Below are 15,419 nucleotides of genomic sequence, written 5' to 3' on the forward strand. Positions count from 1 at the left end.
TGATTGGATAGAGCAAGACTTAGGTTATTCAGATCACAGTAAATAGTGTTTTAGTGGGCATTAGTTTATGGTTTTGAAGGGAAAATTTATAATCCTAGAGATCAGGGTTAGTGATTACAATAAGTGATGGTAGAATATTCTGATGAGTTAAATCCTTATTTATTGAATATTACTTTTATGTTTATGATATTCACACAATGTACATAAATGTGGTAACTGGCTACTTAATGATTTCCAAATAATAATCATGATACGTCTTAAATAAAAACATTATTACCATTATCATTGATAGTAAAACATGTTTTTGTTATATGATTATAAATTTATTCAATTTAAACAAATCAAAGGGGTATTACTGCATATTTAAAGAAAAAACAAAATAAACTATAGCTGCATAGTCTTCTCAACATCAGTGATTCACTAAACAGTAATGTTCAAATTTCACTAACATCGCCCAGCTCTATGTGTGATAACTGGTTTTATGACCACATTTTACCACTCACGGCATGTCATGTTGGTTTGTGACATTTGCTTATATCACTGTTCTGTACTAAAAATTACATCTATCAAACACAAAACATTTTATTTACATGGCACAAACATTTCGAAATGCACTTATCTCTTCAGAGGAATCTTAAAATAGTGTTATAAAGATATTTAATAACTACATCTATAGTATCATTAATCAACAGTTTATTTATTTATTAAGTAAAGTAGTAAATGGAAGAATAAAACAAAAACTAAAGATTACAGATTTCACTGAAGATGGAATAAGTGTATATCAAAATGTTAGAACCTTGTAAATAATATGTTTTGTGTTTTGTCAACCATCTTCATCTTTATTATTAGACTTCATTTTCCCCATCATGAATCCATCGTCAGTGTTATAACCAGATGGTATGGGACAAACACCCCATGACATTTCAGATGGCATGAAAAGATTGTTTTAAGAACTAAAAAAACAACCCTTGATATCCAGTTTCTTACAGAATGTAGATAACATAAACTAACACTATCTTTCTTCCATTCCAAACTCCAGAACAGCTGCATACACCACCTGCCAACGCTAATTTCTAGAGAAAGAACTTAAACTGAAACATAAGCACTACCGACAACATCTATCTGACCTAGAATGCCAAAACCAAGATTGTTAAAAGTACGTTTTGTATATTGCTTTTGTCCATTTGACGTGCTTAAATCCATAAGATCTTATAACCAGACAGGATAAAGTCCAAAATAGAAAACTTCAAAAACTATAACTTTATTCACTTTCCTCCTCAGGTTTTAATCCTGATAATGTAATATTTAATCTGAGTGATCTTCAACTCAATGATATTTATAAACAGCTGTAATCAAAGAATTTACTTTTAGCATTCCAGCTTTCAAACTCAACTATGCTAATTGCACTTATAATTTTAAAAAGACTTACAGAACCCTTCCTTTCCATAGTTCACTAAGCCAAACAACAATACAGTGCACAACCAAACTACAAACATAGCTCACAAGCTCTTAAAACTGTCAAAAAACAATTATTATTGTCACTAAGCCAGCCAAAGGTAATGGTATGAAATAACTGATATCCCCAAAACCTGCTGAAGGGTCACCTGTTTTAACCACTTGCACCACTAAATAATAATTTTTGTCTTTCAGTCAAGTCAGTAGATGTTAAAATGACATCACATAAAGGATGCTTAATGTTGCAATTTGTTATCCAAAACTTTTGGGGGAGAAGATAAGATCCTACATTTTCCCGAGACCCTTAAAAGTCGAAATATTATTTCTGAAATGACTTTAACAAATTGCTCCATGAAGCACTAAACCCAGTATTCTTTATGGCCCAAAATTCACAGAACTGGATACCCTCTCCATCCTATTCTCTAAGCTGTAGGCTTCTGCAATTACAACCTCTCCAACTTTATTATTCCTATTCTTAAACTCCTCACCTTGAACGAAGTTATTATTATCAACTTTTTTTTACCTTTGCTTCTGAAATCTATAAACTTCCCTCTGCTAATCAATATGCTATGGCCAGCTTGGATATTGAATCTCTCTATGCTAATATTCCCCTTGATGAAACTTTGAATTTAATCATGGGTCCTCTCTTTCCTTATAATATTGAGCAGTATCTTAGTTTCACAAATAATAATTCTTGGAACTTCTTTTCCATGGGATACCTACTGGGCCAAATGATAGCCAATAGTTTTCTATGTTACAATGAATGCTGTTACAACAATCAAGTCACGTCTCTAAATTCCATTCTTACCTTAATTCTCAACACCCCAATATCAAGTTCACATCCAAATTCGAAGGCAGAGTTCAGTCTCAGGATGGAATGTCCACAACTTAGAAAAGTGAAAATGCTAAAATGAAAAATCTGACTTTTTAATTTCAATACTCAAAACTATTGGACAATTGGCTACTATAAACATATGCTTACTTTGAAACATTCAGACAAACATTTAACGATATGCAACTTCGGAAAAACTTGGAGATATTGTAGACCAGCATGTATGTATTAATAATATAGTTGATTGGCAGTTTTCTCAACTGAAGTATGCATCACATCATGGACATGTGTTGTTGTTGAACATGCATGACTTTCGTAAGTGTTTTATGCACAACTTATGTGCCAATTTAGTGATTATCCATTCAAAGTAATTCTCGTACACAGTCACGAAAGTAATCAAACTCAATCTAGATATATATTCACTTTATTTTTGTCTGTAATAAGCCAAAACTTGTGAGTGACTTAGCTAATAACAATATAACTTAGTTGTAAGTTCTAAAACTAAACAGTCTAAAGTTAACATTAACAACAATGTTATCATAAGCATGATAAGGTTAGGTACTAAGGAGGCTTACCTAACTGCATGCTTAGTAAGCCTGTAAGGTCTTAATGCCAGTAATACAGCCTAACCTGAAAATCCTGGACTAGATCTAATAGTATTTTAATATAAATCTACAGCATAATTCCATTATTTTTGTAGTGCCTAGTGGTAGTTGAGTTTTTTAAGAATATGTAAAATTACATTGGAAATCTTTTGCAAAAGTGAATTTCAGGCCCATGTGATGCTTCCACAGTTAGCTAATTTTTACCTATAAAATATCAACTTTTTTCATAGCTGAATCTACACAGAAATACAAATATGAATAATATAACAATATAAAATTATTACAAGAATTTGTTGATAATTATTTTATCCATCTGGATTTAGAATAAAGAATTATGGAAGCCTGAGATCTTGAGTCTCAATTCTGTTTATTACATTTCATGAGCCAAAGTATTGCTTCATGAATAACTTGGTTGATGTATATGATCTTTTAATAACATAGTTTCCTGATTACAATAGGCTCTGATTACATTTCAGAGTGTAAAAGCTGTTCAGCTTCAAAGAGGCTTCACTCTGCTGCTATCCCTGTGAAGAAAATGATTCTTTACCATTCCTAGATGTCAGGATTACCAATGAAGGTAAACACTTTTCAATTTTTATCATAAAAGTACTTTTACAGGCCTTTATACCAATTTTAGTAGTTTTATCCCCAACTTCTTCAAATGTAATCTAATCATGTCACTGTTAAACATAATTTTTAATCTTTGCCTGAATTATTATATTTTACCTGGAGAAAATACACTTCTGCACAAACACCTGTTAAATAATGGCTATCCAATTGATTTGCTAACAAATATTACATGCAAGTTTCTAAAAAACAAATTCCAACCACCAGCCAATGTGCACACCATCTCCAAATTCCCCTCATTACCTCCCTTCCTTTTATGGGTTCACAATCCTTACAAATTAAAAAACAACTCTCCTCTTTAATAAAAAAACTTCTTATCTACTCTCAAATTCAGCTTAGACTAATCTACAGACCTAGCCTCCTCATTTAACACTTATTTCAAGATATAGATCAACTACCTAAACTTCTAAAAACTCTACGTTCATGGCTTGTGTAGTGATTGTAAAGTCAGTTACACGGCAAAACAAAATGCCACTTGAAAACTAGAATCTGTGAAGATTTAGGAGTATCAAACAGAACCAACCATCCACTACTTAAACCCTACAAAGTATCTACAAAGAAATGACAATTTCATCTTAAAATCTAGACACAGATAAGTGAACAAAATAGCTACTCCAGTCAAGGAAGATGAATATCTAAAATTTGCAACATAAACAAAATGAAATTTTTTAAGAATGTTGATAAGTAATGTAAAATAAAAAACTTCATTAAAGAGATGAAATGTTCTCCATATAAATGTATAACATCATACCATATGATACTATAGTTGTAGTTAATAAATATCTTTGTAACACTATTTTCAGATTTCACTGAAGATGAAATAAGAGTATTCCAAAACATTCAAACTTTGTAACTAAAATATTTCATGTTTGGTCAACTGCCTTCATCTTTATTATTAGACTTCATTTTCCCCATCATGAATCCATTGCCAATGGTATATGTAATGTTGATGTGTGATACCTAGTTCTGTGACCATAATATACCAATCATGGCATCTGTTACATTGGTATGTGACACCTGGTTATATGATTATGTTGTACCAACAATGGCATCTATTATATTGATATATGGTGCCTGGATATGCAATCATATTGTACTAACAATGACATCTGTCATGTTGATGTCTCATTACTTGTTTCTTTATCGTGATGTACCAACCATACCCTCACCACTGTTCTTTTATATATTGTTAGTTGTAAGTTGATTACATGAAATCCACTAAATATTTACTTTCCAATCTAAGAGTTAGGGACAATATCTATCAAAATCTGAGAATACATATACACATATATCTTATAAACTTTGAATTTGCTGTCTCCACAACTAAAGTTGAATGTGAAAACTTTTTCTTTTTATCTTCTTACACATGTTCAACATTTATTCTACCAAACATTTCAAATTGAGACTCGCTTCGAGCTGACCTGTTTTACAAATGACAATGACCACTTTGAACAGAACAATTTTTGTGTAACATACACCACGTTCCTTCTTGCACAGAAACAAATGAACTTCAACATCAACGTCAACTTTAACAGGAGATATAGTTCTAGGCTCTACAGGCACTGATAACTGGATAGGAATATTAATATCAGCATTCATTTGAAGTGCTGTCAATTTTGATGAATCTGTTTTGAAAAATTTCAAACTAGTTACAGCATATGATAGACATACATATTGCTAAAAACTGTTACATATAGTTGTTGTTGGTTCTGTCTAAAAATATATCATATAAACATTAACATGAAATTTGTGGGTTGTAACAATGAAAATACATAGTAACTATTAGATTGAGAACGTCAAGTTCATTAGTCTACCAAATACCAAACTTTAAGGTTTTTTGCATTGCACTAATGTATATTTTAAATATCACTTTTCATCTTTACTGAAGTTAAATGGGCCAATACTTTCATTTCATTATCTGCATGGCACAATAAGAAATTAACTTCACATTTCTTCCCTTTGAGTATCTACAATAAAATGACTATTTTATCTTAAAAGCTAGACACAGATAAGTGAACAAAATAGCTACTCCAGTCAAAGAAGATGAATATCTAAAATTTGCAACATAAACAAAATGAGATCTGATGAGTAATGTAAAATAAAAAACTTCATTAATGAGATGAAATTTTCTACATATAAATGTATAACATCATACCATACCGAATAAAACAAAAGATCCAACTATAATCAACTAACCATCTCAATTTTTAATACTTACTATTGTAACACAGCATTCAGAAAATTTATCTGTTTATATTCTTATCAAAATTATATGTGCATTATTTCAATGCTATTATTAGTGTTTCAAGAGATTGGAATTCAAATTCACAATTTAGCAATCACAATAATAAGCTTTAATTTTAAAACAAAACCTATTGTTCGCTTTGGGCTGTACTCATAATGTTGAAATATTTGTCTTCTACAGATTTTGGATAAAGTTGCATGAGGGGTACCTGCATGGGCATCCCTAATTTTGAATGATTTATTAGTGAGAAGGCAGCTAGTCAACAGCACACACTGCTAACCCTTAGGCTACTTGTGTCCAACTGCATACATATTCACACATGTAGTGGGATTTAACCATCACTCTTATAGCACACCCATAGTCCCAAAATATGAAACAGGTTTTTGCAGCAACAGGATGAGAACCATGAACTTCAAACCTTGATTGTTTGGTGCAAAACTACATAATGGGCTATCTGTGCTCTGCCCACTGTAGGTATTCAAACCTAATATTGCTAGTCCATGATATTTTATGTACAAAACTGTCAAAATTATTTTAATTAATTCTTAATTTGCTAGTATTTATACTCACCTCTATACATAAAGTGACCCCATAAAGTTAGTCTTAGTTTTTCATCTGTAAGATAATATTAGTAAGCCTTTGAAAAATTATTTTAACATTCTCTTGTAATGTTACATGCTGTGCCAATTAAAATACCTGAAAAATTAAGTTGCCATTTGTTTGGAGCTTCATCATTAATAAACACTCCAGAAGCTAGATGAATATCCAACATGAGTATCAGAACTCCACCTTGCTTCATCTCTACAGTTGGAATATGTATAATACATGCAGTGTCCCAAAAAGATGAACTGGTAAAAGTGAAGTTATCTTGTAACTTTAGGTGCTCACAACTGTCTGTTTCATCAGAAACAATCAAAACTGGATGCTAAAACAGAAAATAAAAGGCTTATAAAAATAATTCAATCATTTTAATGTTAAAATGATGTAAAAGAGGTATATCTAAAGTTGTTTTGTCATATAACAAGCCCAGGAGTATTATCAGTTAGACATAATTATGAAAAATCTGAAAGTTAGTAGAAAAAAATAAAAAATGTCCCAATGCTTAAAACATTCATTTGTATCAAGTGGAAAATAAAACACTGATTTAAAAATTATAACAGAGCCCAAATCTTGGCAAAGTTTTTTGCAATAAAATAAATGAAATTACACCTAAAACCAGCATCTTCTGATGGATGCTTCTTTAGCTAATGAGTTTGAAATGCATCCTGAAAGCATGGGAATTAGTTAACACTATTATCCAGTTATACTAGCTATGATACTGATAACACAGAACAAAGATTAAGTGAGTGGGTTTGGTACATTCCTTGGAAAAATCAAAAGATAAAATCTAAATAATCTTTTAAACTCATAACATAGAATGAAATTATTAAATAAATACTGCAGTGAACTTTCACCATGTTTTTCATCTTCTATTTCACAAGCTTTTGATAGGTGAGCTTTTATGTCTAATAATACATACAAAAACTCACCTGTCAAAGATTCAGGTACTGGGACCCAGAACTTAAGAAACAAAAATATTAAAAAGTTCTGGACAAAGTTCATTTATATTTAGTAAAAGATATAGTTTTTAAATACATTTAAATTTATGTTTTTGAACAAAAATATAACATTCAAAGTTACCAACTTTAACCCTTGGTCAGAACGTGAAAAAAAAATTCATATCTAAAATTTATAGGTAAGTGTTTATGTATTGTAAAACATGCAGAAACATTTAAATTAACCACCATCAAGAGACATGCAACAATCAATTTCAAGTGCCACAATAAACTAAAGTAGTTATTGTATTGTATCTCTTAAATTTAGACTTAACCGATGAAATACAACTGAATAGACTTTCATTTTTAAGTTTTATTCTGTCACATATTTTGTATAAAATGTACAACTACTAAGCAGTAAAAAGCCTAAATGGTAAGTTAAACTAGTGCATATGCTAAATTGGCTATGAGAAATCTCCAGCTTTAACCTTTAAGATCATCTATGAACTTTTTCTATAATTAAAGTGTTAAAAACAAAAAGCAAGTTTGATAATTACTCTGCAGAAGAATTATTCTCTTTAAAATATAAACTTTCTTGCTTAAAATGGAAATATTAAAGGTATAATTTTCCTATACTGAAAATGTATTTCCCCAATTGTTGGAATATAGTAAATGCAAATCATCATGCATCATCTCTTATCCAATAGTAGCATGACATGCTCATATGATGCATGTGACTTTACACTCCTCTACCGAACTATCACTTCGAAGCTTGGCAGAAGGTATGAGCACCAGAGAAGTGGGGAGGAAGGGTGTTAATTGTTAGCGGTGGTAAGTACCTATTGGAAATACATTTTCAGTATAGGAAAATTATAATTTCCGATAAGGTTCTTACCTTCTGTCACAAGATTAGCTAGAATCCAACATTAAAAAGGGGGAGGGACTGGTGCAAGGGAATGAAAGAAGTACCCACGAAAATATCCAAAGGATACCACTGACAATGTGAGATATAGATCTGAAGATAAGAAGGGGAGAACTGCACCACTTCTGTACCAGGTATACTCTATGTCCATGTGTAGATTGTGTAATGCATAAGGGTGGAAATTGTGAGGTGTAGAATGGCTAGGGCACAGTGGACCGTACTTGGTAAATCAACTACATACAAAACCTCCTTGCTGACGGTAAAATGAGGATCATACTATCTTCACCTCAAACCAAGAATTGGGGGAATAAGACTCACACCAATATCTGGGTATGCAACAAGGATCATCATCAATGTATTGATCCAGGAATTGACATCCAGTATTGTCTATCGCATGTAATCAATCCCCCAATTATGGCACAGGTTGGCACCCTCCACAAACAATAATATCCCTATAATAATAGAGGAATAGTCGAGAATAGCACCAAACTATTCCACATACTCCTACTGTGACCAAAGACATGGACAGAGCAATTGGGTGAGGAAGATATCAAACCCATACTCAGGTGAGGACTTATGTTGATTTGTGATTCTAATACAAAACCTCTACGCTAGGAACCGACTTACACACAAAAGTAGGACAAGGTCTTCCAATCAAGGGGGTGAAGTGCAATTGTGATGGCTCAACTCCAGTGTTTATTTAAAAGAAAGCGGGAGGCCACGTCAACCAGAAGGTGATGGTTTGACTCCAGATGTTGTGTAAAAAAAGCGGGAGGCCATGTCAACCAGAAGGTGACGGCTCAACTCCAAATGTTGTGTAAATGTTAGTAGGAGGCTACATCCTCAATGAAGGTGATGGATCAATTCCAATGGTTGTGTAAATATTAGTAGGGGACCACATCCTCTGCAAAGGCAATGGTTCAATTCCAATGGTTGTGTAAATGTTAGTAGGGGGCCATGTCCTCTTTGAAGGCAATGGCTAGACTTCAGTGGTTGTGTAAATGGTAGTAGGGGCCAAATCCTCTGTGAAGGCGATGGCTCAACTCCAGATGTTATGTAAATGTTAGTAGGAGGCCACGTCCTCTGTGAAGGTGACGGCTCAACTCCAATGGTTGTGTAAATGTTAGTAGGAGGCCACATCCTCTGTGAAGGTGATGGCTCAACTCCAGTGTTGGTGTTTAAATGTCATCAGGAGGCCATGTCAACCAGCAAGGCAATGGCTCAACTTCTCTGGAGTACACATCGCATTTACACCAGCAGAACACCACTGCCCTACTCTCAACTGAATGGTTCAAACCTTTCCCTTGTGGATTGCATTCAGGAGGATGCCTTCATGGTCAACCACCCCAGGAACTTGGAACTGGAAAGGAATCCCATACTCCATTTGAGGAAAAGAGGGTGACAATGCGATGGAGAGTGTGGAAGAACATCACCCCCGGAGACAGTGCAATGGGTGACCATGAAACCTTCTTTAAAAATCAGACCATATTGAGTTATTCACTTGAGGCATGGCAGGGATGTGCAGCAATCTCCTTCTGCTTTACCCATGTAATCCATGGGTGGTAGGGTCCAGAAACAGGCATGTTTACAAAGCAACTTACTGCAAGGTAATTAACCATCAAGTGATCTTGTGGAACACCCTATCTCAACAGTGAGTGAAGCCATGAATGAAAGAGCAGAATACAACAAGGCTGACAGTGCAGATTTAGAGTTAGAGAATACCTGGTCAGGCATCACTTACCACAGAGTGGGATCCATAAAGTGAGAAATCAATCAAGGGCCCTTGAAAGGAAAAGTATTAATATAAATTTATCCAGTCAAAGTCATACTGAATTGGGAAAAATGGTATAGTCCACATGCCCTACTGAAGAACTTCCTCTAATTGGTGATGAAGATGAGATGCCAGAGAAAAGATAAAGAGTCAAATTTGATGAGAAGACACCTGGAACAAAGTACAGGAGGACAACGTAAGAAAGGAATCAGCCATTTGAAACAAAAGTCGAACCTAATTGGTGAGGGTGGGAGGAGAAAGATCACAAACAGAGGATAGTAACCATGCAATATAGAAGTGGGAATGGGCACCACGGATGGAAGCCATGCGGGCAATACAACACTGATGAGTACATACAGGATATAGAAGGCTATCTGGATCAGGTGGAGGACAAGGTGGGAAATGAAAAGAAGGTCACTCGATAACCAGAAATCGAGGAGATAGAGGAACCCCAATAGAAAAAGCAAAGTAAGAATTCTGCGATACAAGTAACAGAGTGCCTAACAGCCACAAGTACCCAGCCCAGAGACCAATGACAGAAAACATTTCACTGATCCTAATAAACTTCCATGGAGGAAGGGCCGATGGAATGGGCCAGAAGGGAGGTTACACTTCAAGATAATCCTGATCTCCTCACCAAGGACCGAATAAAAACCAAGTGTGAAGAAGAAAGACATGAAGAACGGGATGAAGCACTGATGACTGAGTTTGTCAAAGCAAGGAGGGAGACAGGGGAAGGGGTAGCAGAGGGGAAATGTGGAACTGGAGAAGGTGTGGAAATCATGACAGAGCCAACCAATAAGGAGCAATCAGAAGGACCTGACACGATGAAGTATGGATGATCTAAATCACCCAGAGTAGGAATCAAATAGTAGGATAACATATAGCAAATGATCAGTCCAATCCTGACTGAAAGTATTGAAAGACAGGGCAAGCAGATGATGGATCATAGACCAAAACAGAGAGAGTTTGTGGTTGAAAGATGTGGCAAATGCATTGATGTGAGGAATACCCTACTGGAGGCAAAGCCACTGAATAACCACTGTAATGTAAATCCAGACAAGGAGAAGCATGGCACCTTCTGACCTGTCCAATCACCAATGCAGATCGTTGGCTATGGTAGGAGGAAGGGTAATAAGAGCCTGCAAAGGAATCCATGCAAGAGGTCATTTGTCATGAAGAGCTCACTAAAGAGCCCTCGTTTGTGCCCGACCTAAGAGGATAAAGGTAGTCCTGGAAGACCACATCGCCAAAAGTGATAGAACCCTGCAAGCTGTAAGAGAAGAAGTAGTAAGAGCATGGAACTGAAAGCTCTAATGAACAAAGTCGAATGAGCAAAAGCTCAAATCACTCAACAAAAGCATACGAGGCCAAAGCAAGCCCAAAGGGTAGTATGCAGAGCTGATACATTTCCCCTCAAATAATAAGTCAAAGATATGGTCACAACATCCAAGCTAACGTTATATGTATGAAAACAGTAGTGACAGCCATCTTGGCTATCTGTAAACCTGGAGAAAAAGCTAACCTGAGAGTGAGACACAACTCCATGGTAAAATGAGGGAGATGGAGAAAAGGAATGAGGCGGGACAATCTGTGACACACTGCCAGTCTCCAGTTGTTATGGGGACAACAAACATCTAGGAATAAAACCTGGAGAAAGATGATTCACAGTTTCAAAGGCCAGTTAAAACAGAAAGTCTTAAAGAGTCTCTGCCCAACAGTGGCAAGTAATAAGATCCTGAGGCAGAGGGAAGGTAAGGGATTGGAGGGCAAGTCCATCTGAAAGAACCCTAATAACCAAGTGATCTGCAACAAAATATATAACAAAAGGAGAACAAAGTCGCGCAATCAAGCTCCCACTGGACCGGAACTCCCCAAGTAATCACTGGTACTGACCACATCCTGCCGATCTACGTCGAAGAAAATGACATGATACAGAACTCCTGGAAGAAGGAACAGGTAAAGACTGAAAGGACTAAGATGGCGAACAGGAATAGGGGCTTGTTGTGACCAACCAACAAGTAACCCTAGAAGAAAAGGGTAAAAGTGTTGATGCAGGAATAGCACTCATAATTCCAAAGTGCCTGGGATATGGTAAAAAATACCACCTAAGAAAAGAAGATCCCAACAGTGGAGAAACTACATGTGGAAGGCGAGAGCCGAGGATAACAAACAAGCCAAAGTGGAGTTAAGATGTGAGAGGCTGTCCCTTGAAAAACCCTCAGAATTTCAGTGCATAGCCTCAGAAAGGAGATGTATGGTAGATAAATACAGTAGAAGGGAAATAAGGGAAAACAAAGGCATGGGAGAATGCACCAGAAAATCAGGGAGTGTCCTGCATACAGGCAAAATAGACCCAAAGCATGCTGGCACCCTCAACCAATTGGGAAGCAAAATGTGCAGCACGAACTCTAATATCCGGGGAAAGGGATAAATTATCACATACCTGAGAAATATAGCCAAAAATGCCATAACAGACCTAGCTGATTCTGCAGGTGCAGTATAGGGAGACACGGTTATCAATTCTTCACCAGAACAAACAGGTTCAGATTGTTCATGATGCAACATTACGAGAAGGTGTTTGACCCATGTAATGATAAATCCAATGACAGCCACCCCCACACACAGCAATGGCAAAAGATTGTTCATAGTAGGTATGAAACCCAAAGTGGTCACATTAACCTCAGAATTTATTGGAAATACAAAAGCAAACAAAATGTTTGATAATTAATACCACATGCAAAATAAAATAAAATAAAGACTGGAAAATAACTGAAAATAAATTTGTCAGCTGTATAAGCAAAAACGAGTAGAAAACCACCTCAGCAATAAAACTGACGATGAGCACACAAGAGCAAAATTTGAAACATCTGAACACGAGCACTGCCATCACATGAGCATGTCATGCTACTATTTGTTAAAAGATGATGGATGATGATTTGCGTGAGAAGACACATTGGAATATGGTAATTCCAACAAGGCGGAAGCACAAGGCTTGTGGCATACTTAGAGAAAAGTTTGATTATAAGACGCAGCCCTGAACGAAAATAGCTAATCTTGTGAGAGGAAACAAGTACTGTATAGGAAACATGTAGAAATCTTATAATGATATTATGAATAAAAAAATGGTACACAAGTTGGTTGACATATCTCTTACCTCAGAAACAGTGTCATCAACTAAATTTATGACCTTTATGACATGATTGTTTGTATCAGCCACTAGAAGTGTTTCTCCTCTATCTGTAACACAAATGCCTCCAGGTTCATTAAACTCTGCCTCATTAAATCTAAATCTAGAATTATAGCCTGCTTTTCCCATTCCAACAAGTGTAGTGCATGTCTTAGCTGATGGGTTAATGACTTTCACCTAGAAACAAAAACAACTGTAAACTGAGTACCTGCATCATACTACTAACTATATACTTTAATTACAACTCTTAAGTGCTATTATATTAAATATCCACGTATAGTGCAACCACGTATATGGTGCCGAGTATATTTTCTTCCCTCACATACTAGAAAAAATCATTATACTCATGTATAGTATGCAGAGCAATTCTAATAGCTGATTGGCCTTTGTGTAGAGAGTGGTTATATTGTTATGTTGATTAGTAACTGTACGTGCATGTGTGAGTGAATACCAACTAATTAACCATAATACATAATGAGCAAACAATGGCTAAATTTATGATCACCTGTAATTTCTAAATACGTGTTATTAAACAATGCCCTGTACATAAAGCATATGAGAGGGACTGTTAATGTGAACGTATTGTAGTATAGGATATCAAAATCATCTTATGACCCAGTGCAAAAACTCCAAAAATCAAAAGGTTTAGTGCAATTAAATTTTAACTGGCCATTGTCAGCAAATAAATACCAGCATATAAATGATGCAGTTCTTATGGTTGACAAAATGAACCCATTATACTTATACGAATTGAAGCCTAAAAGACAAATATCAGAAGATCAGACTTTTTTTTTATTCCTCTACCATGTTGTTATTTCTTTGACTTCCAGTAACCCAACAGTGACAAACGATGATTACGTCAGAATATAAGATATGCCGAGGCAGCATTCGGACTGAAAATTTCACCTGAAAAATACTGTTCCTTCGTGTAGTTAATACTTCGTATTTGAGCCCAAAAATTTTGGAAAAAGTGCACACTATACATAGATATTTACAGTAGTTCCAATGGATGTATAAGTTATATTAGTGAACGCATGTATCATCTGAATTTGTGGGTGGATATCTTAGTTGTGAATGCATCACTTATACTGGTGATCAATGTGTCAGTTATATTATTAATTGCATGAGTTAAAACATTAGTAGATGAATATTCTGCAGTGTTACATTAGTAGTGGAACAAGACAGTTATGTAGATAATTATATGTGAATGTTACATAGCCAACTGGTTGTGCATGTCAGTTGCACTACCAACAATGTTTGGTATTTGTGTTAATTAGTAGAGCATTAATTTATAAGTTCAATAAAATTTATACTATTGCTAAAATACATACATGCACTGATATTTTGGAGAGTTTATATTATTACTTTTTCAGATTATTGTTAAGATTTAAAGATAACCAGTTCCACAGATATACATTTATGTGTTTCATATTCTTAGTCTTTTATTACAACTAAACTAAAATGTTTATCTTAAAACTATATTTTCGACAGGATGGCCTTTTTTTCAGATTCTATATTCTACATACCAAAGGATTCATATTTCAGCAAAAACATTTCATTTAATTTGTTTAGCAAAATTTAAAAACAATTACGTCTAAGAGAGGAACTGCCTTTTTTTCAAGTTTAAAGTATCTTAGACTACAATATGGTATTTAATTTATTTAAAGTTCTTTAATTGAACAACTACATTCAAACAGATTTTTTCTTTCAGGTTTAATGATTTAGATCACAAACATGGTATTTAATTTGCTTAGTGTACTATATTTCATGCATAAAAATTTTGTAATATTAACTGAACCAAGTAGCACGTGTAAAACAATATTCTGATAACAATATAATGCTTTCAAGATTACCGTTTCCCACTAAAATCTGCATGCCCATAGTTAGCTCATACAATAACACACTTATATCAATATTCTGATAAAAATGCTACTTTTTTAAGAATGGTGCTTCACGCTAATAGCCTGCATGCCCAAATTAAGTGGCATGCTCCAGTTCAAGCATCACCAAAAAATTCCTCCAATCTATTTTAGTATCAATGGAAATGTCTTCCAAAAAATAAATTGGAAGCTTTTTATTTTAAGCCTGAAATAAGTCATAAACCCAAACTTGGTGACTCTTACAACAATGTTTTTGCTTTTACGGTGAATATTTTGTAATATTTTAATATGAGAAATTTTTACAATAAGCAAGAATATTTTCATTATGCTGAATACATATCTTTTCCACTTAAAAAA

General features: G+C 34.6%; 1 protein-coding gene across 1 annotated transcript in view; it reads right to left on the reverse strand.

Annotated features, from left to right (window-relative positions):
• Positions 1 to 4,351: 4,351 nt before the first annotated feature.
• Positions 4,352 to 15,419, reverse strand: part of LOC106459898 (NHL repeat-containing protein 2-like) — an 81,156-nt gene continuing 70,088 nt past the window's right edge. Inside the window, exons 9-11 of the mRNA XM_022386476.1 lie at positions 13,150 to 13,359; positions 6,461 to 6,689; positions 4,352 to 5,144 (exon numbers count right to left, since the gene is read on the reverse strand). Of these exons, the coding sequence (XP_022242184.1) occupies positions 4,897 to 5,144; positions 6,461 to 6,689; positions 13,150 to 13,359 (687 nt within the window). The 3' untranslated portion in view covers positions 4,352 to 4,896. The remainder of the gene's footprint in view (positions 5,145 to 6,460; positions 6,690 to 13,149; positions 13,360 to 15,419) is intronic.

This window comes from Limulus polyphemus, unplaced genomic scaffold (assembly GCF_000517525.1).
Source record: "Limulus polyphemus unplaced genomic scaffold, Limulus_polyphemus-2.1.2 Scaffold678, whole genome shotgun sequence".
NCBI classification, from domain to species: domain Eukaryota; kingdom Metazoa; phylum Arthropoda; class Merostomata; order Xiphosura; family Limulidae; genus Limulus; species Limulus polyphemus.